The sequence below is a fragment of the Drosophila persimilis genome, unplaced genomic scaffold (genome assembly GCF_003286085.1).
Source record: "Drosophila persimilis strain 14011-0111.01,24,50 unplaced genomic scaffold, DperRS2 tig00000002-arrow-pilon, whole genome shotgun sequence".
Taxonomy (NCBI): Eukaryota; Metazoa; Arthropoda; class Insecta; order Diptera; family Drosophilidae; genus Drosophila; species Drosophila persimilis.
This window is the reverse complement of record NW_020825289.1, coordinates 6,734,736-6,760,846: the sequence shown is the minus strand read 5'-3', so window position 1 is coordinate 6,760,846 and position 26,111 is coordinate 6,734,736. Positions and strand designations below refer to the sequence as shown.

Here is a 26,111-nt window from a genome sequence, read left to right as displayed (position 1 = left end):
TTTTGCCGGAGCTACGGTAGCCCTTCCACGCACTTAGTCATTCTCTTTCTCTCTATTCCCATGTCTCTTGCTCACACGCTCTTCCTCGTGCAGTGTGCGTCCTCTGGTTGAGGAGCGAGATTTACCAGCTGGTGTTAGTGTGAGAAGAGAGAAACCGATGTAGCGGAATAAAAAATTGTATCGGAAAAATGGAAACATAAAATATTTTAAAATTCGAAGAAAAAATACATTAGGTGGATAAACGAACTGCAAGAATCAACATATGAACATTACTAGCAGTCCTGGTTCATCTCTGTCTATACTAGTAATATTGAGAGAGATCGCGGTGAGAACCCCCGGAGTTCCCCATTCGTCTCTTTTCTGAAAAGCGATACTAAAAAGACAGAGAGAGGGCCTGTCTTCGGATCCCATACGAATCCGGGCGGTTACGTATAAATAAATATAGTATAATGACCGAGTGCCGGGTATAAAAGTAGAGTCGCGGCCCTTAGCGTGGCCCACAGCGGTCCCGCTCGTTTTTTTTTTTTTTTTTGGGATAAAGTGAAGCCCTTCAAAGGTGCCAAGTACAGGGGAGTAACGGAAGAGAGGCACCGGTAAGGGGGCTAACCCTTATGAAAAGTTGCTGCTCAAAGGGTTTTTTTGTGCATAATAAGTAAGTCCCATGTAAGTTTACTCTTACTCTTGGAAAGGGTATAGTGATTTTGAACAGATGCTGACAAAGCAGGGATGAAACTATATCAAATATGTTCTAGTCCAGCATTTATACCCGTTTGCACGAGCTTCTGCCACAGAAACGATGGGTCGGTAAGGGTATCTGAGACCTCGGTCCCAAAGGATTACACTTCTTTCTGATTTTTTTATGTTCTGACTAAGTGCTTTGGCCGAAAAGGTACCACAACCACACTCCACCCTTTGCTAAGGAAAAGCAGAGTTAATTGCTAAAAGAGGAATACTAAAAGAGGGAAAGTGGCAAATGGAAGCGCAGCAGCAGAGGCAGAGGCAGAGGCAGGAACAATCAGACCGACTTAACTAATAAATTCACCCGTATACGTACTCCTCCCATACGCATCATCGAGTTGAAGCGGAAATCATTTAAGCTGCCAAATCAGTCGGGCAGCTGGTCCAAACAAAAGAGAGTTGGCCAAAAGGTGCCGCATTCTCCATGGCCGTGGAACGGCCAACTGGCTGGCAGCCCAGTCCCATCCAGGCCAAGCAGAGGGGCCATGGGGCGAAAAGAAAGCGATTAATATTCATTCAGTGTCGCGCGTATATCACTTTTTATTTGCACAGTCAAGGCAGCAGGGTGCGGTGGAGGGTGCGCTGCAAGGGGTGGAATGCTGAAGCAGGCGTCGGAAAGTATGCAATGGAATTCGGCGCACGCAGCGGCAGGTGTGCTTTCGTGTGTGTGTGGAGCGTGTTGATGTGTGTGTGGGGGCAAAGCCAACGCACAATTACATACAACAATTTGTGCTTTGTTTCGCTCTGTGTGCGTGTGTGCGTGTCCAAATCGCCAAAGAGCAATCGTGCAACAGCAACAGTAGGTGGCACAGCCCCAAAGATGAAGCGAAGGCAAAGCAAAGGCAACCAGACCTGGTTGCTGGCCTGCGGCAAGCCAGTCAGCTTTGTGCCGCTGACACCTGCCTCCCTACCTGCCTGATCCCCAAATTGGATGCCCAAACATCAGCCCAGAGGGACGAGGCGAGGGCACAGGCAAAGGCAAAGGCGTTTAGTTTTCAATGTGAAAATTGAGAAAAATTGCCAAACGAGTTGGTAAGCGATATTCTCCGTTGTCTGCCCCCGAGAGGGATAGGGAGAGAGAAAGAATGGGACTTGCACTTGGTCGGATGCCAGGTGAGGCATGTGCCCCAGCGCCAATGCCAGCCCGTGCCCTCCCCTCCCCCCACTTATTGCAAGTTTAGTTCGCTTTGTTTTGACAACTTCTGGAGGAATGCCCTGGGATCGGAATCATAGTCACAAAGGCACAAAGCGTTTCGTCAAATAAAAACGATAGAGAATTTTTGGCTTCAACTTACTTCCGTTTGCCTTCTAGGAGTGCGCTCTACGCTGCAATTGGAGACCAGGCCCGGAGAAGCTGCTGCCAGCCATAAAATTACGATCCAGCGGAGAGCAAATGACGCGAAACAGTCGCACGGACACGGCCGCCAGGGGCAGATTGGGGGGACGGGGCCAACGGCAACAACAACACGTTCCTTACATAAAAATCGTGCAGGCCATGCTAAAAACGTTTATCCCTTTTAGCCCGAAAGGAGAACCGATGCGGGAGGGGCACTCCCCCGAAACAATGCCTGGGCAACAACGCGAAGACGGACCAAAAAGGAAGAACAATTTCTTCGTCTTCGTCTTTAGTTTCAATGGGCCCCAGGACGGCCCAAAACCATTTTAAACGGAACGTAAGCTGAGACTGATGGCAGTCCCGACTCCTGGGTCCTGCTACTGAATGCGGCAGGGCAAGAGGCTGGGCAAGAGTCAGATAAATGCCGCATCATTGGTTATTTATATGCCTGTGGATCTCAGGTGGATGGCTGGCCTCAAACGATATATTTATTTGATTTTATTGATATATATACCAGCACATGTACTCGTATAAATGCGTATAAGTAGTGCACATCTATCTCGGTGCCATCGAGTGAGGAGTGGCCTGTGCTTGTGGTCCTGTCATTACGGCCTCGGCTTCGGAGCAATTCCAAAGGTAAACCGAAGAGGAAATTAATTAAATCGCATTCAAATGATTGGCTACGTGCCATTATTAAAACGATCATAAATTATTCCACACGTTCTAATTTCGAAGGATTTGAATGCTTACAGGCCTCAGCTCCCCTCGCTACAGGAGTCCCCCTTACCATTTGTGGTCAATCACTTGATTGGCTGCCTCTCCACACCATATGGCTGTGGTCCACGTATCCGTGCTTCTAATTTATGGCAATTAATGGACAGTTTTGTTAATGCCCAAGAAGTACGTTGAAAACTTCTGCGAAGGATTAATTTCCTCTGAAATAAATGGGATTTTTATTTCGAGTCAGACTAGTTGTAGGAATAATCTGTAATCTGTGTTAATTAGTCTGTACATTTTTCGAAAATTCCCACGAAGAAGATCATATTATAGTTTCTAATTGTTGAAGAGCTGCTATCAAATTGTTTGATGGTAAAAAAGTGTAGGGAATTAAGTATAAATGTTACCTTAAATAATAATAATACGGATATGAATTCCGGTATTGGATTCATACAAAACTCACCAAGACGTTGAATAAAAGATGCAAATTAATCATTATTTTTGAATTAGGGATTGGAAAATGTTGTCAAATATGCCACAAAGGATCTTCCTCTCATTCTGTCTTCTTTCTTGACTTTTCATTGAGAATCCCTAACAGGGGCCTGGTACTCCTGTTATTTCTAACATTTGTACATGCCAACGCCTGCGCCTGCCAACGTAAACAAACTGTTAAAAATGCCGGCAAGTCGAAAGTGTACCCAGTGTAATGCCAGCAGCGTTGCCAGCAGCAAGCGAAAAGCCCAAAACTGGTTTCGGCCACATGCCACACGAAGAGACACGAACGAGCGGGACGACGAGCACAGAGGAACGACGACGAGCAGCAGACAGCGGCGCATCGACGAGTTTGTGCCACTCAAAAATGAGCCAGCGTCGCGAACGGTACCCTAGTCCGGATGGTGCAACGTCAGTTAGTAGTGTGAGAAACAGAGAAAGAGAGCTTCGATAATCGTGAATAATTTTGTGAGCAGTGCCAAACATTACTGAGAAAAAAAACAACAACAAAACCAAAAAATTCAGTGAAATATTCAGAGGAGGAATAACACTTCAGCCGCAGATCTGCACACATTTTTGTGAGGTGAATATACAAATGCCAGTCCCCAGTCCCCAGTCCCCAGGCCCCAGTCGCCGTCCCCATATGAAGTGCCCATGTGTGTCCCCCCAACTTATGGCCGAAAACCTGCAACGCTCTTACCAGCTTGTAGCATCATCAGAGTTACTTCAGAGAGCTACCTCAGAGTGGCCTCAGAGCTCAGAGTTACCTGCTTCCAGTTTGCCAAGTTTGTTTCATGGGAGCCGAGCCGAGCCGCAGTCGCTTTGCATTATATGCGTTGACCAGTTGATTCCAACTTGTTTGCAACTCGTTCTCATGCCTCTTGGCCCCTGCCACCCTGCCGCCTGGCCACTTCCAACTCTGTACTCCTCAGATTGAAGCTATTTTTGGCCATCAGTTGCCGTTGCCATTTGCATTTGCATTTTTGTAGGGAGCGGGAGACTAGACCCGAGAGCCGTGAGGACGTTTGCCCATTCATTCAACTCGAGAGCGACAAAACATAAATTGCGAATGCAAACGGCCAAATTGTTATTGCCACTTAGAAGCGCTCCAAACGGTATTGCTCTTTCGCTCTTTGCCTGGCCGTTTCTTGGTAAGCAAAGTGTGCAATATCTTGGGCTAACTGCAGTAGCCATGGCCGTAACAGTAGCCACCACCTGGCCGCGACTACAATGCTAAAAAAAAGTGCAAGCAAGACAAAAAACGTTATGCCCAAAGAGCCCGCGATTGCATCGCATGTCGAGGTTATTCCGCATGCCCTAGCCCCTTGCCCCGTGCCCCGTGCCCCGCACTCACAGAAGCAGCCACAAAAAAGCTGCAGCAAGACAGCAACAAAGAACTTCAAAAGCATTCTGGCCAGAACCCCTGCACCGCCCTCTGTTTTTTTTTCGGTGATTATGAGAAGACCAGAACCAGAAAGTGCCGCAGCAACGGGCAACGCTGCAAGTCGATTGGGGGTATGCCCTTACCAAGAAAACAGTTGCAACTAGCGGGAAATTGGAACATTCAAATCTAAGAAGTACAGAATGTTCTACAGAAGGTCGTACACGATCCGTCGCTTCATTCGATGAGTATAATGATTTTCCTTTTGCCTTCTTTCGAATTTTAATTATCAGAAAGGATTTTTTGATTGAAAATAAAACAATTTAGAATAGTTCGAATCAGTTGAGTTGCTAGTTGAATTGTGAAAATAAAAAAATTAAAACTTTAATCAAAAAACTTTCATATTTCTTATGCAAATTACGGGTGTAAAAATGAAATGGCATGAGCCAGCTGACGAGTTTCAACAGCAATTGCAATTGCAGGCTGCCATTTCCATTCTCCGAATGCGATTCATAATTTGTATAATTTTAAAAGTAGCCTTCATTGGCCGCTGCCTGGGAAACTGCAAGTGCATTTTCCTTTTCCTCAGTTAGAGTATTAATATGCAAAGGGCACAAAAAGCGGTTCAGCTCCGCTCGTTCGGCACAAAAGAACCGGAGAAGATTGGCCAGAACCGAAAAATGATGGAAAAAAGTACGGAAAAGGACGGAAAGGGAAACTACAAATGAAGAAGGAAAAGAGTGAGAAATAAAGGGGCGGCTTGCTCAAAGCGTTTAAGCGCCTTTGACACTCCGTTGGGCAAGAGGATGAGGACGGCGATTGCTGGGGATTCAGAGAGTGGTGCCACGTGAGACAGCTGCCAATCAATGGCGCAGCCTAGGCCCATCGAGGGCAAGTTGCATGTGTGCTACGACTACCAGACAAAAAAAAAAAAAGTAAGGGAAAACTACAAAAACGTTTCCAGAAATTCTTGTTCTTTACTCCCCTTCCTGTGCTCCATTGTCACGGTGGAATGTGGCCCGTGGAAATTATGCGATAATGGGGGGAAAAGTTCATTTTCATAAATAGTTAAGTTCAAAGTTGGTAACATTCCCTCAGGAGGCGGTCCCCGATACTCGAGGCCAGCAAATTATTGGGTAAACAATCAATTGTACGCGAAGGTAGAGACATTTTCAGCTTATTAAATGGAATTAAGCAATTTCTGCGCTATTACCATGAATATTTGAGATCGGGTAAATACAGCGAGCTGGGGATTTAGTTGAATCGTTGGAGAGAGGTCGAGGCCTGCACCTATACTATTCCTGTTATTGATTCTTGGGCGGTTAATTAATGATTTCATTGCGTTTTCCTGCTGCCCATCCAGCGGAAGTGTCGTGTGGCCCAATCCCCTGAATGGTTTCCCCCACAACTAAGCAAACATATACTCGTATTGTGGTACTAAAGTCGTATAGTCGTATAACTGGCTAAAAGGAACAGCAAAATGTAACCAAATTACGGCTAATGGTTTTTTAATTGTAACAATAATTGCTGTCGCCATTGCATGAGCAACGGCCGCAGGAGCAGGAGCAGCAGCAATCAAAGCTGTTAAGAAGGGTCCAAGGGAGAGGGTTCCCTGCTCCTCCCACCCCCGTTGCCCCTGCCATTAATGAGTGCTCTTGCCCAGCTTTTAGATGCCTGCAAATTACCAAGAAGCAAAGGGACAAGCGAATAGGATGTTCATGTAGGCCACTGCCACCAGGGGGATGGGCTTGCTGCCTCTGAACTGGTGATGTATGGTGCTGCCTGCTCCTCTTAGCTTCCACATAATTGTCCCTCTACGAGTATGTGTGTGTGTGTGTGTGTTTGTGGGTGTATTCCTGTGCGTGTCTATAATTAAGCCAAAAAAAGTGCTAGCCTATGCTTTTTTGATGAAACAAAAGCCAGAAATGAGTGTCTAAACCTTGAACTTGATGTCGGTCCCGCCCTCTGATACGGCTCCAGCTCTTCTTCCTCCTCCTCGTGTGGCTACTGCTGCCTCTGGACTGCGCCCTGTCCTGGTTTTGTTTGATTCTATTCATTGTTCCGTCGGCAGCAGTTGATTATGAGTGTTACTTTTTGTTGGCTTGTTGCTTTTCTGCTTTCGCAGCTCCTTTTTTTTGGGGCTAGCCAGCATAGCATACTTTCCTGCGTCCTGCGGTCCCTAATGTGCGCCATTTTGGTTCTGATGCTGTGTGTGTACGTGTGTGTGTGCTGCCCCATTTGCCCAGAGGTCATTATAGACGCTTGCCCGCTTGGCACGTTGCGGCCGCCAACTTCCGTTGCTCATGTTTCTGCTGCTGCTGCTGCTGATGTTGCCCCTTGCTGCTGGTCGGATGAGAGGTTGCTGCTGCTGCTGAGGCCTCTTGTTGCTTCTGGTGCTGCTACTTTGAGCCGGTTGGCCTTTATCCACGCCGTGCACGAAGGGCCTCTGGTTCTGATTCTGGCTCCTGGCTCTGCCACTGGCTCTGGCTCTCTAAAGTGGCAATTTGTCTAGTTCTGTAAGCGGCTCTTTTAACGATAATGATGATTGCGCATTGTTGCGTTTTTATTTCACTGCACAAACACAGAAACAGCCAGGGGGACGCACACTGAAACAGTTAGAGGCACACTCGCACTCGCACTCGCACTCGCCAGGCGACGCACACACAGATATTAACACTTACGACGACATCCACACAACCTGTTCACACACAGATCCAGTCCACTGCAAGTCCATGCCCATGTCCGTGTCCACATCCCTGTCCAACTCCTCGTCCCAGTTATGTTTCTGGTTTTCTGGTTTTTATCCTTACTTTTTTTCTGCGGCTTTTGTTGTGCCTGGCTGTTGTTTGCTTAGCATTTTCCGATTTTCATTCATATCCACAGTCTATTCCCTGGTATCTGCTCTGCATTCTCTCCTATTCTCTCCCGCCAGTTCATTCATTCTGGACTTTTTTTGTTTATTATTTTCATGGCCATTTCTTATTCTATTTCGCTGTCTGTCAGTCTGTGTGTGGTCCCATCTCTGTCTGTCTCGCTCTCGATCCCTCTCTCTGCTCCACTGTTGCCTGCTTTCTACTCTCTTTTTGGCCATTTTCCTTCTGGCCAGAACGTGTCGTCGCTGTTGTTAATTTTTACTGCGGGACAGGAGTATTTTCCCGCATTTGCTTTATTGGCCATGGCCGAAAACTACGATACTGTCTAGACGCTCTCCGCTGGGCCGACGGCTCGTTGGCTTTTCGGTTTAGGGGGCATCCCAATCATTCTACTAGTAAATCCCTCTACATACAGATAGAATAGATAAATAGTTTTCCTATCCTGTGTGCACATTCCGATGGCCAAGTGTATTTTGTTTTGGGCCAATTGGTTCGGCCGTTTCGACCGAATGATTCATATTGCCATTTTGTCGCTTTTTCTGTATTTATTGTTTGAATAAATAGAATTAAAAAGTTTGCATAACATTTGTAAATATTTGGCCACAAATAAAATGCATTTCATATGAATACATTTTCTACAAAATCAATATATGTTTTGCGGTTACGGCTGGTCAGTGCCGTCCTTGTTTCGTGCGTGTCCTGACATCCATGTCATCCGGGCGCTGTCTATCCTGTGCCATGGCGATGGCTATCTTTCGCCTTTTGTGCGACAGCATCAGCTGATTGCTTTATCACAAAAGCGTAAAATGAGCCACGAAAGGGGGTACAGAGGGGTACTGCCCCACACACACATATGGTACTTACACATGCATAACTTAGTCCTGGCAAGAGGCATCCACGTGCTGCATTCAATGACTTTATCGACTGCTAAACGTCGCTTGGCCATTTTGATGCGGACGCGGACGAGGATGTGGCTGTGGCTGGCTGTGCCACACGCTTAACCCACTAGGATCTGCAAACACACACACACACACACACACACACACACGTCACTATAATGTCTACATATAGATACACACACGTATGCACACTTGTCTGATAATTTTTCTGCTTTTGTCGTGTGAGCGTGTGCTCTCTGGCTCGATGTCCTGGGGTCCTGGGGTCCTGAGCCCTCTAAATGTTTATTGCTTCATTCTGTTGCGCAATTTAATCGATGTCTGGCTCTACAGGCTCCCCCATCGCCACGGGTTCGACCATCGCCCCATCGCCCCATCGGTAAAGTTAATTTTAAAGAGCGGCTAATGTAAATCGTCGTATTACGGCACTTTAATGAAACTTTAGATCCCCGCACATACGAGCTGTCCAGCTTTATTGGAGAGCTTGATTTCCACTTAATTCCTGAATAGATTGCGTATCCTTCTGCCACGCCCTTTACCGCCTTCCCCCTTTATCGGTTTAAGCAATTATCTCATAACACAATCCCGTTTCGGGGTCAATCCGTGCCTCATTTTGCGCTCGAATGCCCCTCACAAAGTATTTAAGTAACTCAAGCCGTTGCCAACAAAACAGATTTGGCTGAAAGGAGAGCACTGGGAGGCAGGGCAGCAGAGGATCCACTGGGTCGTAGTGTTAGTGGTGGGGTTAACCCTTTTGTATGCTCTCTGGGATTATGTATTTGTGTTTAGCTTCAAGTTTTTGTCTGCTGCCAGGAGAAGTCTCGACGGCGAAAAAAAAGGAAGCCCAGCCCATAATGAAATGCAAAATCGCTTAAGTTCCCACTGAGGGAACTCCTCCGTTTCGCTGCTGTTTCACCCATACTCCCCCCAACCCCCAACCCCCGGCCACTGCTTTGTTGACAGCGTGTTAGTGAAAACTAAATGAAATTTTCTTCATGGTTTTGTTCTGTGGGTTTCTTGTTTTTCGTTTGGGTTCTCTGTGTTCGAATCTCTTTATGGAGGACGGCTTTCCGCCTGCCTGTGTGTGTATTAATGTGTTTTTTTGGGTAGAGGAGGGTGTCTATTAGGGGTGCTACATGTACATCGCTATACGGAGCAGCATCATCATTATTCTCTTCATCATCATCATCATCTGAGCTGTTTTTGTTGAAGTTGCCATCATAAGCTCGCTCTTACCTTGGCCCCATTGTGCGGCATTGTCCCTGTGCATAATTGAATGCTCAACCACTTTTCAAATTCCACTTTCCATGTGCGTGTGTGTGTGTAGTATCTGTGTATGACTTCCGCATAAGTGTTTAATTTCCTGTGTATTAACATGCTTAGCAAAAACACATACCGCAAGCAGAGGGTAGAGGCACAGGGTATCCCCGAAACGCAGTCCTTAGACCCCTTTTTCAGAGGACACTGGGGGCTGCTGCTTTTGCACAAAAATAAAACGGAAAGGTGCGTTTAGACCCCCCCCTGACTGAACCAGAACTCGGAAACGGGGAACCTGTTCCGGGCTGTTCTGGGCTGGGCTGGGGGCCGTGGTATAACGATTTGTGCCAACAAATTTATTTAAAAAGGATTATCAGCAGCTAAGCGCCATGCTGGCACACTTCAAAGGCCGCCACACTCACCAGCCCCGCGGGGGCAGAGTGTTTGCCACCCCGTTCGAGCCCCCGTTGAACCTGGTTGAACCAGAAAAAAAAAAAACACAAAAAGCAAACAAAACCCGGGTCCGTCATATGCAAATTTCAATGTCAAACTCCTGCCACGTTCTGCATTTGAATTTGAATTTGAATTCGAGTTTCGAATGTGAATGTGAATTTGACATTCAATTTTGTTGCCATGCAACACAAAGTGCTTCAAGCGGGGGCAGCCAGAACAGAGAACAGTGTTTAAGTGGCTTTATTTTCACGATGATTTCGGCCTAGGCCAGGGTTTAAATAATCACAATTTTCTCCAGATGAAGTGCCGCTCGACTGATGGAAATTTGATGCTCTTCAAGCCCGAAATCGACTCTTTTATTATGGCATTCCTGCGATAACCTTTTGCGTAAGAAACTGAACTTCCTGACATTTATCTCGTCTCTAGAGGAGGATGGATGGGGGCGATCTGGGTGTATATTGAGTTTTAAAATACCAAAGAAATTTTGTATCCACCGAACTAACTCGATGGATGAACTCCTGCTCTTCCTTTGCCCTGGATTCGATCCGAAAACTCTTAGAAGGCGTGAGAAATTCAATTTGTTGTCACGTCCATCAGGCTGGTGGGAGCGGGGAGGGTGGTGTGGTGGTAGTAGTAGGGGGTACAATGAAGGAGGTGTTGTGCTGATGAGTCGGGGGTTGGCATTTTCGTGTTATTGAATACTTTAAAAGGTTTTTCGGCCCACCTCCACTTTGCCCCACTCTCTCTCTCTGCTTTCTCTGCTCCCCCTTTCAATTTCTCTCACTCTCCTGGCAGTCGCTCCGTACTTTTGGGGTTGCTCTGCACAAAATTTAAGTTTCGACATTTTGTGCACTAATTGCTGAAGATTTGCTACAAATTTTGGAATATTTCGTTCTCCCTCAATGAGTCTGGGAATCTGCCGCCTGGCTGGGTCGTTGCCTCTCTTCGATTTCGGGTGTGCATTAGTGTTGGTGTTGGTGTTGGTGTTGGTGTTAGTGTGTGTGCATGTGCGGAAGTTCACACACGCCTGAACACTCACACAGCCACTATGCGTCCTGTCAAACGCACTCCTCCGGCCGCTTCTCGAGTAGTTTTCCCTTTTCGAAGCTGCTTGAAAATTTTCAAATTTCCGGCTTTCTCGCGCTCGCTTTCCCCACACTCTTGAGGAAATTGTCTACGCATGTTTCTGGCACTTTTCATGCGGATGCCGCAACTACTCGTATTCCTACGCTCTGCGGGGATTTTCGCTTATCCATTATTAATACATGATTTCCAAAAGCGTGGAACACAAATTTGCAATTTGCTGAAGATTTGCTTGAGGCTGGTGGGTGGAGGGGGAGGGGGGCCTGAAAGAGGGCGTGAATTAGCTGCAATTGCCAGGCGGACACGATAAGCATTTCCCATTGCCATTTTCCCATTTCCCCCCCTACCTCGAGTGGCTGCCATATGGATTTCCGTAGTCCGTTCGCCGCTTTCCCAGCTCTGACTCCGGCCGTGCCTTATCTCGCGGCTATATGCAGGGTCCATGGCCTGTCCTGATGTGATAATCCGCAGGAATTAATAAATAAACCATTAACAAATAAACTAGAGACGTGGCAGCGGCACGGGGCACGGGGCACGAGACATGAATGTGCGTGCCGCCTGGAACCCTTATCAACGATGGGCGGCAGGTCCACCACGTCCCACCCCTCGTCAGACAGACTTGACTTTTCTGCAAACATCAGCAAATAAAAGCCAAGGACTCACACCACCCGTACGGAACTCTGATGCAACATTTCCCTCTGCACCGCACAGTGGTGCAAGATCTGTTATCTGTAGGAAATTTACATGCGTCTGGGCATCAGGGTGCCCACTGTACTGCCCCATGGCTGAGGCAGAGGTCAATGTTTGTTCATAAATTGCCAAATTGGTGGGAGAGAGGGCGGCAAGGTCTGAGAGGGGGCGAGTCCACCTCGAAAAAGAAGTGAGGACAAAATGCAAATGGCTTTTGTGCGTGTGCGTGTTTGTGTGTATCAATGTGTGCGTTTCCTCCTGAAACAGAAATTCCAGTCAATTAAATAGAAATAAATGAATAATTGATAGTTTTCAAAGGCTACCAGAAGTCTTCGCTTCGCTCTGAAAGTTTTACCTTGAACCCAAAAGCCCCTACTAATTAGAGAGGGAAAAAGAGCTACAAAGAGAACGAGAGAGACGGGAGAAGAAGGGTTATGGAAAGAGCATCCCCCCAAAACCCTGTGTCGGAATGTCATTTGAATAATTTAAAATGTTAGACGCGTTCGATGGCCAGACTTTGACACTGACCATGGAGCCCCGTTGCTGAGCCATCCCCAAAAAGGGGCAGACCGTAATGGGTGGCCAGGGGGCCGTTGGGCGGCTTTGGATAGCCACAATGACGTTAATGACAGTGACGAGCGGTTGTTTGCCTCAGTTCTCGACCAAACATTCGGCACAAACAAACAAATCCACTGCACGCACGTACTCCAGGCGACACACTCGCACACAGATACGTGGATACCACACAGACACTCATAAAAAACAATCAAAATGCAAAACGAAGCCAGGCAGAGCAAAGAGAGCACACCACAGGGAGTGTCTGTAGATGTGCGTGCCACCACCGGGAGGATCAACAGCAAACACAAATGGTTCCTGATTGCAGCCAGGAAGCGGCTGACAGAGGGGTCACAGAGGCGGTGCAAGGGAATGGAGGCAAGAGTCTGTCCGTCTGTCTGTCGATCTGTCTGGCTATGCGACTAGAATTCAACATTTTGCCGCCATTAAAATCAAATTGCACTTTCGTGCAGCAGAGGCCAGGGATACCCAAACCAAAGCAAAGCTAGGACAGGAGGCAGGCAGCAGGATGAGGCAGGAGACAGCCTGAAAGAAGGTTGTTTCAGGCAGGAGGCACGAGGCACAGAACCACGAGCCGCGTCAACGTTTTGGCAATTTCAGCAGAAATATGGCTCCCGTTTTTCCGCCTGCTCCTGTTCTTCCATTTCCCATTTGCCACTCCGCTGTTCCTCTTTTTTTATGATTAATAAAAGCCAGCGTCGCACGGCGACCTTCAAATGGATGCAACGTCGGGCTGGGATGGGGAGGGGCTCTGCATCTCTGTCGCATTGCCGCACAGCCGCCGCTCCCCCCTTTAGGACTTTCGCTTAATTTCTATTAGCAATGCGCGCTCTTGCTCTTGCTGTTGCTGTCTGCTCGTTTTCATTGCTGCGGCACGCGGCACAGGTTGCTGAGGTTACCCCAGAGAGGGGGAGGGTGTGAGAAGCGGACTCTGCAGCTGTCTGGCTGCCTTGATTGTTTGTATTTCTCATGGCACTCGATGTCAGTCAAAATCGCTTCGTTCTGTTCGTCCCCCTCCACTGCTCTGTGGGCTATCTACCCCCCGGACCCACCATCCACCCATCCATCCACCCATCCATCCACCCATTTAAGCAACCAATGAACCCACCCACTTTGTACTGCTGTTTGTTTTACAACGTTTTTAACTTGTTTGCAAGGATTAGGTAAGCAACTCAAACAGAAAAGGACGAGCCAGAGGAACAGGACCCATCAGCAGTACCAGTACCACGGCCAGGACCCATCGCCATCCTGTATGCAATGGCAACTCATAAAAATAGATAAAGACAAGGCCTCCAATCTGAACCTGAACCTGTTATCGCTGCCAGGGGTCTGGGTCTGGGTCTGGTTCTGGTTCTGGCCTGGTGGGTGCGAGTCGATTGCCCTGGCTGGTTGCTAGCCCGCGCCCCGCCCCCCTGCAACAGCCGCTCAACAATTCCTGCCAACATTAAATGCATCGAATTACATTTTCTATTAACCAGAGCGGGAGCTACTTTGCCACGGAGGCGGTGGGGGGAGGAAAGGATGGGTAACCAGGGACAGCCCGCTGAGAGGGGGGCCGCTACGCAACGGGATCGTGTGGCTACTTTGTGTGTGCCCCCCTTGTGCGGGTGTGTTGCAGGGGCTATTGAATTCTGGGGCATGCAGCCCTTAGCAAATGTTGCTCGTTTGTTTGCTGCTTGTTTTACAATTCACTTTTTTAACGCTTTCGCGCTGTGATTCCAACGTCCTGCCAGCGGGCTTCAGCTTCAGCTTCAGCTTCAGTTCCTGCCACGGACACGGCTACGGATACGGCTATGGCTACAGCTACGGCTCCGGGTCTGACATTGTTGTGCGGCGCCTTGAACCTTTTACAGTCAGCCTTGGTCCTTGCCCCTGCCCGCGTCTGTCCCTGCCTCCGTATCCCGTCTTGATTGCATAAGTTTTTTGTGTTGCGCTTTGGCTAAGAAGCCGCTGGCTGCACGCCGTTTAGTCCCCAAAACCCCTGCCACCTCACCCACCCACCGCCCTGCCCTTTCTTCAACCACCGCGTTGGTCTGGCTTAAAGTTATGAAAAGTTTTGTCGTTGTTTTGCCTTCTGGCTCGGCTTTTCTTTGGTTCTCTTTTCCTCCTTTTTGCTGGCGTCGTGTTGGGGGGTTTTTCCACGTATTTGGTTCCTCTTTAAGCGCACATTAATCAAAGTTTTTCGTTGGCTTAGTCAAAGTTTGAGGGCATTTATAACGCAATTGTGGAGCTCGTTTCGTTGTACACGGCAGGTGTGTTTGTAGCAAGGTCCTGCTTCAGCTCCAGCTCCAGCTCCTGCTGTTCCTGCTGCCGCTCCTGCCGGGCAGTGGCCCCGATCTTTTGACGACTGTATTGGACATTGAAGCCATATGGCATTGAGGCCACAAATTGTCTTGGCCCCTACCTCTGCACCGAGCAGCAGCACAACAGGCTGTCAAACAAAAACCAACGAAAATTCCCTAACAAAACTTTCCCATTCTTGTGGTCAAAAGTGGTCGTCGGTCCGTCCAGCTCTCCGTCTTCGGACGGAATGTACAGGTCAAGTCAAGCTGCATAAACAGGAAAAGTAAGCTGAATGACTTGCCACTCGGCTGTCTGAAGGTTAACGCACACAATCATGCACCCAGACGACACACAGATACTCACTAAGACAAAGCCTAATTGTCAGTGTCTGGCCGTCCTGCCCTGCCCCACAGCCGCAACCCATTCCCTTCCCCCTTCTGGGTGTGTGCCGCCGTAGGGCCTGTCTGAGTGACTAATGTCTGGCTTTAGAGAACTTTTTTGCAGCATACAATGTTGCATTGCAAATTGAAACACGCGACTGCCGGCGATGCTATGGCTATGCGGGAATATATAGAAAAAATCAGCAGAAACATTCCAAAAGACATTTCGACAGCGAGATACCAGACATTTTTCTTATATATATGTATATATATGTCTGATAAATATTTGTGAAAGAACGGAGTTCCACTGAAAGGCAACAGAGCACAGCATACCCTTACAGTCTACAGGGTATAAGTAGGATTTCCCAGACATGCTCACACACACAAACACACATACTCGTAGATGCAGTTACTAATACAAGCGTATGCATAAATAATAATGCACGAGAATGGCTTTAAGTGCAAGCGTCTGCTAGGCCCAAAGCCCTGTTCCACTCCGCTTTGCTCTCCTCTTTATATTTTTTCCTATTTTTTTCTCTCTTCACCCTCCCCTCCCTCAGACTCCTCACTTCACTCGTCTAGCCGTCTGCCTCTCGGCTTGGCTTATCCCGGTGGAGCGACGGGGGCAGCGAGTGCTTTGTATGCACTTCAGCTTTGAATGTGTCTGCATTTACCCTTGAAAATGTAGCCATTGTTTTGCTGCAGACTCCGTTGCACGTTGCACGTTGCACGTTGCACGGTGCACGCTGCACGCTGCATTTTGCAAATGAGTTCAATACACTTGGCATAAACATAAACATTACTGGGAAATCCACTCTTTCCGTGGGATATTTCCCTCTGTCCAATGCGCAAACTCCGACTAATAGTGCTCTCCCGCTCACAGGTGTCTGAAGCAACAGCCGAAAGGAAGCGGAAACGAAGCCCGAAGCCAGTTCGTGGACGAACCGAATGCCATCGCCATCGCCGCCGCCGTCGTCGTCGTCGTCGTCCTCCGTGTGGGTGTTTATTTAACACAGTTCCTCGTGCGCCGCGCGTTCAGTTCGTGTCCGAAGTCCGTGCCGTACGCGCTCGCCTCCGACGACCGCCCCAACGCAATCCGGCGAAAGCAGAGATACAGTGACAGAGACGTAAACGTAACCGTAGATAGTCAGGTGTCGCGTGTGAAATGTGAAGATCGGTGCACCCGTAATCAAATGTCGCTCAACGTTAACCGTGCTCAAGCTCCGCACTCACACGTCTCCCAAATAGTGGACCAATAGTGCACTCCGTACAGTAATCCGCAACAAGCTCGAGTAACCCCCCCTCCAACAGAGAACTATATAGTGCATCCAGAAGCAAGGAAGACAATATGTGCTCCATGGGGAACCTGCGCCCCCAAGGCGCAGACACTGGCCGCAATCGCCGCCGCCTGCACAGCAGCACCCAAAGCCCCCTCAATCGCCTTAGCCGCCTCAGTGCTCTGCTCCTCGTCCTGGGCGCGCAAATAATTTATGTGGAATATGCTCGGGCGGATTATGAGAACACTTGGAATTTATATTACGAGCCGCCCTGTTGTTCGGGAACAGCTGCCGGCCATCATCTGCGCCACCACAAAGGTAAGTCGAAAGGGAAGCGTAGCATTGGCTCCTCCGCAGAACCGGAGGAGTCCTCTGCATATTTCATGTCGCAATTTAAGTTGAGGTAAGTGAGTGAGGGACTTGGCTAATTTGCGGCAAGATTAGGTCTGGCATAATCAGTCCCCAAAATTTAGTTTTCCACCTAATGGAAGGCACATCTCATTATCCCAGAATTGAATTCTAGGCCAACCTATTTGATACTTCTTCGAACATCTTTCGTGACGAGAGTCGTCATGGAGTCCTGTTAAAGAAATACAAATATGCAGCAGAATTTAAGAACTCTTCAATCTTTCCCAGTGGAGCCTCCGTTTGGGTCTGTGTGGAGCTTTCAGTGTTGTACAAATAAAATGGCTTAAACGTTTCTCTTTCTGCACTTTGTTCAGACATTCACATTCTTGGCCAGCTAAGCCCCAGCATACAAAACTATTCACAACAATAGGCTTGGGCTTCGGGTTGGGCTTGGGGCTGGTTTCGGGGCGGGTGGCGTTCCATTCGAATCGAACTTTGGGAAATAAGTCAACAGCTTACATAGCCGCGAATGCCAAGAACTTTCTTCTATGTGTAAGTGTGTGTGCTTCCCTTTTCCCGTTTTTCTCCTTTTGTGGCCCAAAAAGGAATAATTTTCACTTTAAGCGGATTTGCTGTTGCCGCCCACGTCTGATGGCCTGATGGTGTGATGGTGTGATGGTGTGCTGCTGATTCGGGCTCTGATTCTACTGCTGCTTTTCCTTGATTTGCCATTTCGGTCCACTTCCGTCGGCGACGTCTGTTATCCTTTTCATCGTGTCTCGGGGTCCAGGCCATTTGGCAACCGGGACTCGTACTGTTCGCCCACTGCCACTGCCACTGCCACAGCCTTTGTTTTGCCATTGTTTTATTTCATCGGCAAGACATTTCTCTTCCGTGTGTGTCCTGGAGAAGGGCAGGGAAGGGTGCAGCACAACTTATAGACTCATTCGCGCGCAGCAGCCTGTGCTTCCTTCCACTTTACTTTTCCGGGAGTGCTCTACGTTCCGTTTCTCTACGCTTCTGTTCTGTTCAGTTCAGTTCAGCTCTTTTCTCTTCTTTTCTGTTCGGTTCTGTTCGGTTCGGAGTGAAATTAAAAACTTTTGCCTTTCAGTGCAGTCGTTGTTTTGTTGTTTGTTCAATTGCAGGACCTCTCCACCCTACTCCCTTCCATTCCCCCCCACAGAACCCCATCTTGACCGTCACTTCCGCCACTTAAGATGTGCTTTATTTTCTCTTTCTGCTTTTTTTCAACTATTAGTGTTTAATTAGTTTTCAAGTGGAGTTTTTATGGACCCAAAGCCGGGCTTAGCCCCGTCTGAGATTTGCTGTCCACACTACTGTTGACTATCAGCTTTTCCGCTTTTCCGCTTTTCCTTATTCCCTCTGTAGCTATATATGTATAGCTACATATATATAATTAAAACCCATTTCGCATATCGGATAAACGTGTATAATCTACCGCACACAGAGTAATCCGATTTGCTCTCCAAGGATCGTTGCTGCCAAATGAAGTTATAATGCAAAAGTTTTTAATATTCACGAGGTATTATGACAGACCAGGCCCTCGCCCACGCCTCGCGCCCCCGCCCACGCCCCGCCATTATGTGTGAAAATTATCCTTTGTTAAGCATTTTTATTTACATAAACAATTTTGGTTGCGTTAAAGATTTCCCTTTTTACAATTACTGAAATCTTTCCGTGGAAAGGGGGATTTTTCCGGCCACAGAAATGCAAACAGAAACGGAACAGGAAAACTTTGGGGGGGGGGGGGGGGGGGGGAACGCGTGGGATGGAAAAAGAAAGCGGCAAAGATATTTTCAACTTCATAAAAGGTTGCGAGACGGGAAATAAGCAACAAAAAATCGCCCCCAAAGTAGGGAAACCCAGAGAGAGGGAAAGAAAGAAAGCATATCAGATGTTTGCGTTGTTAATTAAAGAAAAACAAGCAAAAGTTTAATGGCGAATATTAGCGGAGGGCTGTCTGCAGTGGACGACCCACACCTTGGCCGTAGCTTTAACGTGGCCAAAAGCTGCGGCCATTGCGTAAATAGAAGCAGCTACAAAATACAAAAAAAAAACCACCTCGGAAAAGGGGTGCAAAAATACACAAAAAACTTGGCTACACTTTGGCTCCCTCCTTATTTCCCCAAAGCACGCAAAGCCCCCTCACCAGCCCAAAAAAAAAAGCGGTGGAAAAAGGAAAACAAGGCAAGGAAAATGAAAACTGTTCATTGCTCTCGTAAACTTAAAGAATTTCGGGCATTTAGCGCTGCTGGCAGCCAGCAAAAGCTGTTGTTTTTCCCCAGTTTCTTTTTGGGCTACAAAACGGGAAAACTTTCGGCCAGGTTCGGGGGTTTCTGGCCAGGTATGCCGGCTAAATTAGCCCTGGCCCTGCTCCGCAATTAAGCAGCAATTTTCAGCTGTAAGCGGCTAAAAGGAAAGGGCAGGCCGACGGGAGCTCTTCATACGTAAGTCCATCAGTACATTTACAAACAGGTCCCAAAAGGCCCCTGTGGATGCTCAGAGGCTCACACAATCGATATGTGGCTGGTGGTGCGTATACGCAATATAAGGATATGCCAGAAAGTTAAGAAAAATCAATATCTCCCACATATTTACCTGCTGCTAAGAATAGCAGTACTACCTCGCCTGTTCCTCTGGGATATTTGGGATTTTGCTAAAGGGCATCTTCATCTGCTGTAACCAAATCCGAATCCAAGTAGAAATTGGGCTTGCGACGTAATTTACAATCGGATTGACCTGATTTCCTGGCCGCTGGTGCAAGTGGCTTTTGGCTTTGGCCAACAGATTCATTAGCCAACTCCAAGTGCCATAATTCAAGTTATTTCGGAAGTACAAATGCTTGTGTCGCTTATACGACCGAGAGGCAGAGGGAGAGCGTGTGTGTAATATATCTTAATGCAGAGACAAAGGCAGATGTGTGGCACACATGTTGTTGGTGCACCGCAGCCTCTAAAATACACACACCCAGAGATACCGAGATACAGAGATACAGAAACACACGAGCTGCTGGCGGGGAGTCTGAGAGGGTTTGTGTGTATGGCTAGGAGACCTTTAAGCAAAGCGCTTCCTCATCAAGGACACAAGAGGAAGACGCACGGAGGAGCCCTAGCCTCTTCGGGGGTAGAGTCCTCGTGCCATCACATTTGTGGGGCTCAAGTTAATGACGACAAATTAATTAAACCAGAAATGTCTGCACCACTAAATTTGATTATAAAACTTTACGTTTTTCATTCCAATTTTCATCTCCAGCTCCGTCTGGATGTGTGTGTGTGCGGTTTGTGCCATAAATTTGCCGACATAATGATGCTAAATATACATTTTCTTATACAAGCGAAAAACATTAACCCCACCAATGAAATAACAGACATTAAAACTTTGGTCTTTTAAGTTTTCTTGGGATGAAAATAAGAATGGAATTGGGAATGAAAACTTGTTTATAGTTTTGGCTTAACAACTTACTGCGAAAGCCTATTAAAATTAATTTCATTTTATGTTAATGTCGAGTTTATTCAATTTATTTAAAACACATGTCGCTTGATTTAATTAACTTTACACGACCGCTGCGGCCGCTGTTGCTGTTGCAGGATGCTGCTGTTGCGGCATGCATGTTGCCGCTGACGCTGACACATGGTTGCCGTCGGCTTGGGGCAGCTCCAACAGACCCACGGCGCATCAACACCAGAAACTGACAACACACACACGCGCACACGGTGGTTATTGTTGTCAAGCGTCGGCTTTTAATTAAACACTTTACACGATTATGCCATTGTTTAAAGTTTTAATGGAAAATAAATACCAAAATGGTGGAAAAGTCTCAGAGGAGGTGAGAAGTAATATTGGTGAGAAAATCGGCAGGCGAGAAAACCACAACCGGAAGAGAAGAAGTCAGAATGACAATCACAGCTAAATTCAGAAATAAAACCCAACAGTCAGAGCAAATATTTGTCACAGTTTCCAGAGCCACAGACATAGATTACTCTTTAATTATCTACGGCCATCAAAGACATTTCTGTGCAGAGCAAGGACCTGAAGGGCTAACTAAAATTCCAGCAAACCATCGAAATGAATCTAGAAATCATTAAGAGCCGACGTAAATTGCAAAACTTCGAGGTTCGGTATTTGCACTTACAGATATGCCGGATACGAGCGCCTCTCCATGAAGTATGCCTTAGTGAATGAATAATCGAATGTCTGCACACAGACACCTTTCAGTGCACTTATTTACACTCGATTTCAATTATCTGTTCATATTTAGACACACCAACCACAAAAACAATGGTCGAGAAACAGAAATATGTTCGGGAGGAGGCCCGGAAGGGGTGGGTGTCGGACACAAATATTCCAAGTGAAATATATTAAAGTTATGGCCGAAACCCCTGACTCTGCCCCTGGACACGCATGAAGGGGTGGTTTGCCCAAGGGTAGATGTGCCAAGCCTCCCGGAAGGCCACATTCATACGAGACCGATTTTTAGAGTGGACACCAAACTATTTTGACCGTTGGCATAAGGCACAAAAAGTTGGCCGAAAATCGGGGGTACTATGGGGGTGCTTCCGTGGAGGGTTGGTGGTGGGGTTCCACAGCATATTGCAAAAGTTAAATTGGTTTATTGTCCATTTTTATGGCACAGAAAAACTTTGTGGCATGCGAAATAATTGCATTAAGTGCAGTCCGGGTCACGTCATCCTCCCCCGCCCCATGGAGCGTACTCTTTCTGCATTGGAATGGTCTGATTGGGCTGGATGTTGACCAATTTAAGGGCAGGGGCTCTTTTGCATGATTTCTTGGCAGCGGTGGGACCCGCGGGGTGGTGCAATATTAACACATCATTTAATCGACGCACAATGAAGAGCGATAACAAAGCAATCAGAATGGGGGAAAAAAGAGTGGAAAACCCATTTCTAATTAATGCTCGGACGACGCAGGGGGCTGTCTGTGTGCCCCACAAAGAAACGCCTAACCAAAATGGAGACAGACAGTGGGAGAGAGAGAGAGAGAGGGGTAAAGAAAAGAATCGATTGACCTGTTTCCTGTGCGATACCGTCAGATACTCCCAAGTCGTCGGCGGAGCTGGATTCGGATTCAGCACGCTCAAAGGCAGTATTTAAGAGGTATTGTCCTCCGGCCGTGTGTCGGTGTGCAGTCATTTATAATAAATAATAAACATGAAACAAAAGGCTCACACACCCACAGACAAAGGCCGAGAGACAAAGAAAGTTATGGCCAAACAACTTCTTCATATGGATATTCGATATTTATTACGCATACGCACACGCCGCGTGTGCCGAACCACAGTCACGCATTTCGAAATCAATGCGAGAAAATATTCACTTCATTTATGTGTGGGCGAGTGGTATATAGATATGGTATGCTATGGGACAGACAAGGACGGAAGGGGTAGGAAGAAAAGGTGAGGGGGAGAGGAGAAAAACGGAGTATTTATGATAAACAAATACTTTTCACTTTTCTTTTGGTCTCAGCTCCCAATGTAAATGAGAGTAGCTGGCATATATGGTACATACATAAGTACAGTGCGTTTCACAACTGAAGAGCAATGGTATCATTTTCTTAAAATGATAATTAATGAATAATTCAAAATTATCGTAGGTAAAATTAAAGCGATATTAAACCAAGAAATATCTCAATTTGATATCTGATATACACAGCCGATAACAATTACAAACTATTCAATATGATAATTCAATGAAATTCACTGCAGACAGCATGTCATAATCATTCTCCTCTAAAAGGACTGCACACAGCACTGATTCGTTTTATTAATTTTCGTTTGATACCGATTCCATTGGATTGCCTAAATTACCGACCTCATTCGATAAGCGATTCAATTAAAAACCGATGTTCGCCTAACAGTTTCGACAGTTTCAAATGTCATTGTTTTTTAGCGTCAATTAAAATCCATCGAATGGTGGCCTCATTTGAAAGCGTTTTAATGTTATGACAGGTACTGCATACACACACACTCACGCACTCGTATATGTAATCATATGAAGCCATTTTCATGAAAAATGAACTTTCCCTTTGTGGTGGGGTGGGTGAGGTGTGCGGCGGTGCCTCGACACAAAATGTGGCTTAATAGCGAAATATAAATCTCAACTCGAAGCCGAAACATTTCGCATTTTGTGTGTGTTTCAATTGTTACGCAAAAATTATGCGTAGAGCATAAAACCGCACACGGATCGCAGATGGTTTTGCCGTGTGGAACGCAGAGGGGTAGCGGCGGCGAGGCACATTAAATTGCAATAGCGCACAAAAGTATGCAATAAAATTTTGCTAATGCGCACAACAACCAGACCACTATGGTCCGAACGACCACTTTTGTTGGCCAAAATTAATAACTCCCGAACGGAACAAGATTTTTTCATTTAGTTTTTTGTATTGGATACACATAATCAATAAGAAATGGATTTAAGAAAAAAAATGGGTGTGGCACCGCCCCTTTTTTTAATAATGCATATTTAAATTTTTAGTTATAGTGAAAAAAAGTATTAAGCATATTTTATTTAAGAAAACGGCGTTGCACGACTAAAAAAAATTTTGATTTAAATAAAAATAAAATCATTTAAAGGTTTCCGTAAATTATTGCCGAAATCCTTGTCTAGAAGCAAGGTTAACGCCTCGTTAAGTGAGATATGTGCCGGCTTTCCGACTGGGTCCTGTACAGCCTTACGAACTTAGTTAGCATATTTGGACATAAAGATAAATGTATTGAAAAAAAGGCTTGTGGCCAATCCACATATTTTCGTTCAAACATCTTTGAATTTTACCGGCATTTGTTCCGGTATGTTGCCAAACGGTAACAAATTTTCTTGCTGGTATCTTCAAAAGCTTTATTAATTTCATATGATATGTCGCCTTAAGATCCGTTTTCAAATAATTGATAATTTTACCCTTCTCTGAATTCCATTCGGCAAACAAATCTGCATTTTCGAATTTGAGGTTATGCTCTATTAATGCAAATTCCAAGAATTGTGGTAAAAAGTGGCATATCTAACTATATACATTTCAAAAAGAATTTATTAATCTACGTCACAGAAAAGGTTTCAGGGTGGGAGTAGGTAGGACTCACTTTGTACACCTTTTCAAAAATTAGTTTTCATTACAAGTTGGCACATGTTGAAGGCCTCACTTTAACCTTCAATTACGAAGATATCACAACTACTAGAGACAGTTAAAAACTCAAAACACGTAGTAAGAACCCGACAGATTAAGATTCATCAAAAAAATTTAATCACGTCTTGGCGTTTTTCAATTTTTGAGATATCTAAAGTGGTTATTAATTTGCCACTTTTTCCCTTCACGTGCATTACTATAAAAACAGTTGGGTTGCACAGCTGATTTTGCGAATGTGGCGCCATCTATGGAAATTTCTGGTACGCAGATTTAATGGTCGATCTTTTTCTAATGCAGAGCGATCAAAACCAGGTTTCAGTTTTGACTTTGAAAAATTAGGTTTTGGCCAACAAAAGTGGTCGTTCGGACCATAGTGCAGACTGTCTGTGGCTCCATGGCGGTATTTGTGTGTGTGTGTGTGTCTGTAAAGGCGTGTGTGCTTGTGGGAGTGTATTTGTATTGGCTTGCAAATATTAGTCATGCCAGAACACACACCCACACACAAACACTCTCTCATTCGCATTTCCATTTCGAATTGCACATAAAACCGCCAATTTAAAAATGAAAACTGCCGGCCAGGCTGTCATGTGATGTGCAGGCAGGCAGGCAAGCGGCAGGGAGGCAGGGAGGGGATTGTGTGCAGACTGAGGGTGCTACGTGGGGGGATAGAGGTGGTGGCAGAGGCATGACAGTCTGGCGCATAATTCTCCTTTCCGTCCGTTGTTGTTTGCTGTTATTGTAACCGCTCAATTTCTGTGCCGCCTTTCGAGCACATGGCGCGCACCTTTTGCCGAGCTAAAAGTGAAATTTAGCCGCTACAATTGCCGTGCAATTTTTGGGCCAAATTTTCTTTCGCTTCGCTTCGGCGCGCCGTACGGGTGTGGGTGCAATTTGCCACACTTTCGAATTAGAGGGGGGAACTTTTAAATTGTTCTACCCATGAATAAGTGCTGAGGTGTGGCACAACCCCTCAGGGGGATGACGGGGATGAGGTGAATGCCTCGGCTCGATTGTCTTCTGTGTCTCGGCCCGTCGCCATCTGTCTACGGTCAACTGCAACCTTGCCCTGCCCGGCACCATTCCTCACCGCACCACACCGCTCTCCCCCTCTCCAACCGCTGGCTAGAGAGTCTCTAATTTATGCACCCTTCTCGCAGAGCCCGGCTGAAACCTGCTGCGTTGCATGTGGTCCCCGGAGTTCCCTTTATACTTTTCTTCGTTCTTTTTTTAGTGCTACATGAGTTTTATTTCTGCTGTGCGGCTGGGAAGCTTTTATTTTTTCTGGTCTTCCCGATTGAGGTGAAACGGAAATGAGCTGCCGGAAATGCCTGAGCTCCAAACACACATACACAAATAGAGAAGGAGAGAGAGCGACACGGAACCACGGCATAGTTGCGGATTAAGGTAGCAAGGTGCTCTGTCCTGCAATTTGAAACAATTTAGGCCACGCGTCGTCAAAGCTACACGCATTTCAACCCTGAAGCAGCAAAGGGGGGGCCAAGATGAAGGAAGCTGATGGAAGCTGTGGGACTTAAAGCCTGCTCTTAAAGCCGTTCTGTGTCCAACTCATGGGCGCCTGGAGCTATGTGTGTCGCACGCACTCGGGGCATCGCTGACGTGGCAGCGTGTCTGGTCGAGGTGCCAAGTTATGCGCATATGGAACGCCAAAAGGCCCAAAGCCGCCTGCCCAACGTGTGCGTGTCGCAAAGCGTTAGCATACTTTTCCAGGTGTAGGAAAACTGCCTACAACTCCAACTTCAGCTCTCACTCAGCCTTGGTCTTGCGTTTGGCTCGCTTTCGTTCGGTTTGGCTGTTAAGAAAAGTTAAAGTTGCCTTTTGTCACGAAATAGATACGATACTACTACTTCAGTCGGCCCCAGGGCGTGTTTCCCGCGAAGAGGAAGCAAACGTGTTGAAAATTAGGAAAATATCAGGCAGTAGACACACGAACCCAAACCACAGGCCGCTGCCAATCAACGTCGAGGCCAGTTGCTGTGCCGCTGCCACAGAATGCTGCTGACAGGGCAAAGAAAGGACGAGAAAGAGAGAGAGAACGTGGCCGAATGTTGACACAAAAGGTGTATCCTTAAAATAAGCATATTATTATGTGCTTTGTGTTATGAAAGCGACAAAAACGCCAAAAGAATGCGCACAGAGGGGGAGTCTTTGGGCAGGG

The 26,111-nt window shown here is 46.7% G+C and overlaps 1 protein-coding gene across 1 annotated transcript in view; it reads left to right on the top strand.

Annotated features, from left to right (window-relative positions):
* The first annotated feature begins 3,689 nt into the window (after positions 1-3,689).
* LOC6589944 (semaphorin-2A) overlaps positions 3,690-26,111 on the top strand; it is a 45,031-nt gene continuing 22,609 nt past the window's right edge. The window contains exons 1-2 of the mRNA XM_026986364.1: positions 3,690-3,866; positions 16,039-16,750. Coding sequence (XP_026842165.1) covers positions 16,504-16,750 — 247 coding nt within the window. The 5' untranslated portion in view covers positions 3,690-3,866; positions 16,039-16,503. The remainder of the gene's footprint in view (positions 3,867-16,038; positions 16,751-26,111) is intronic.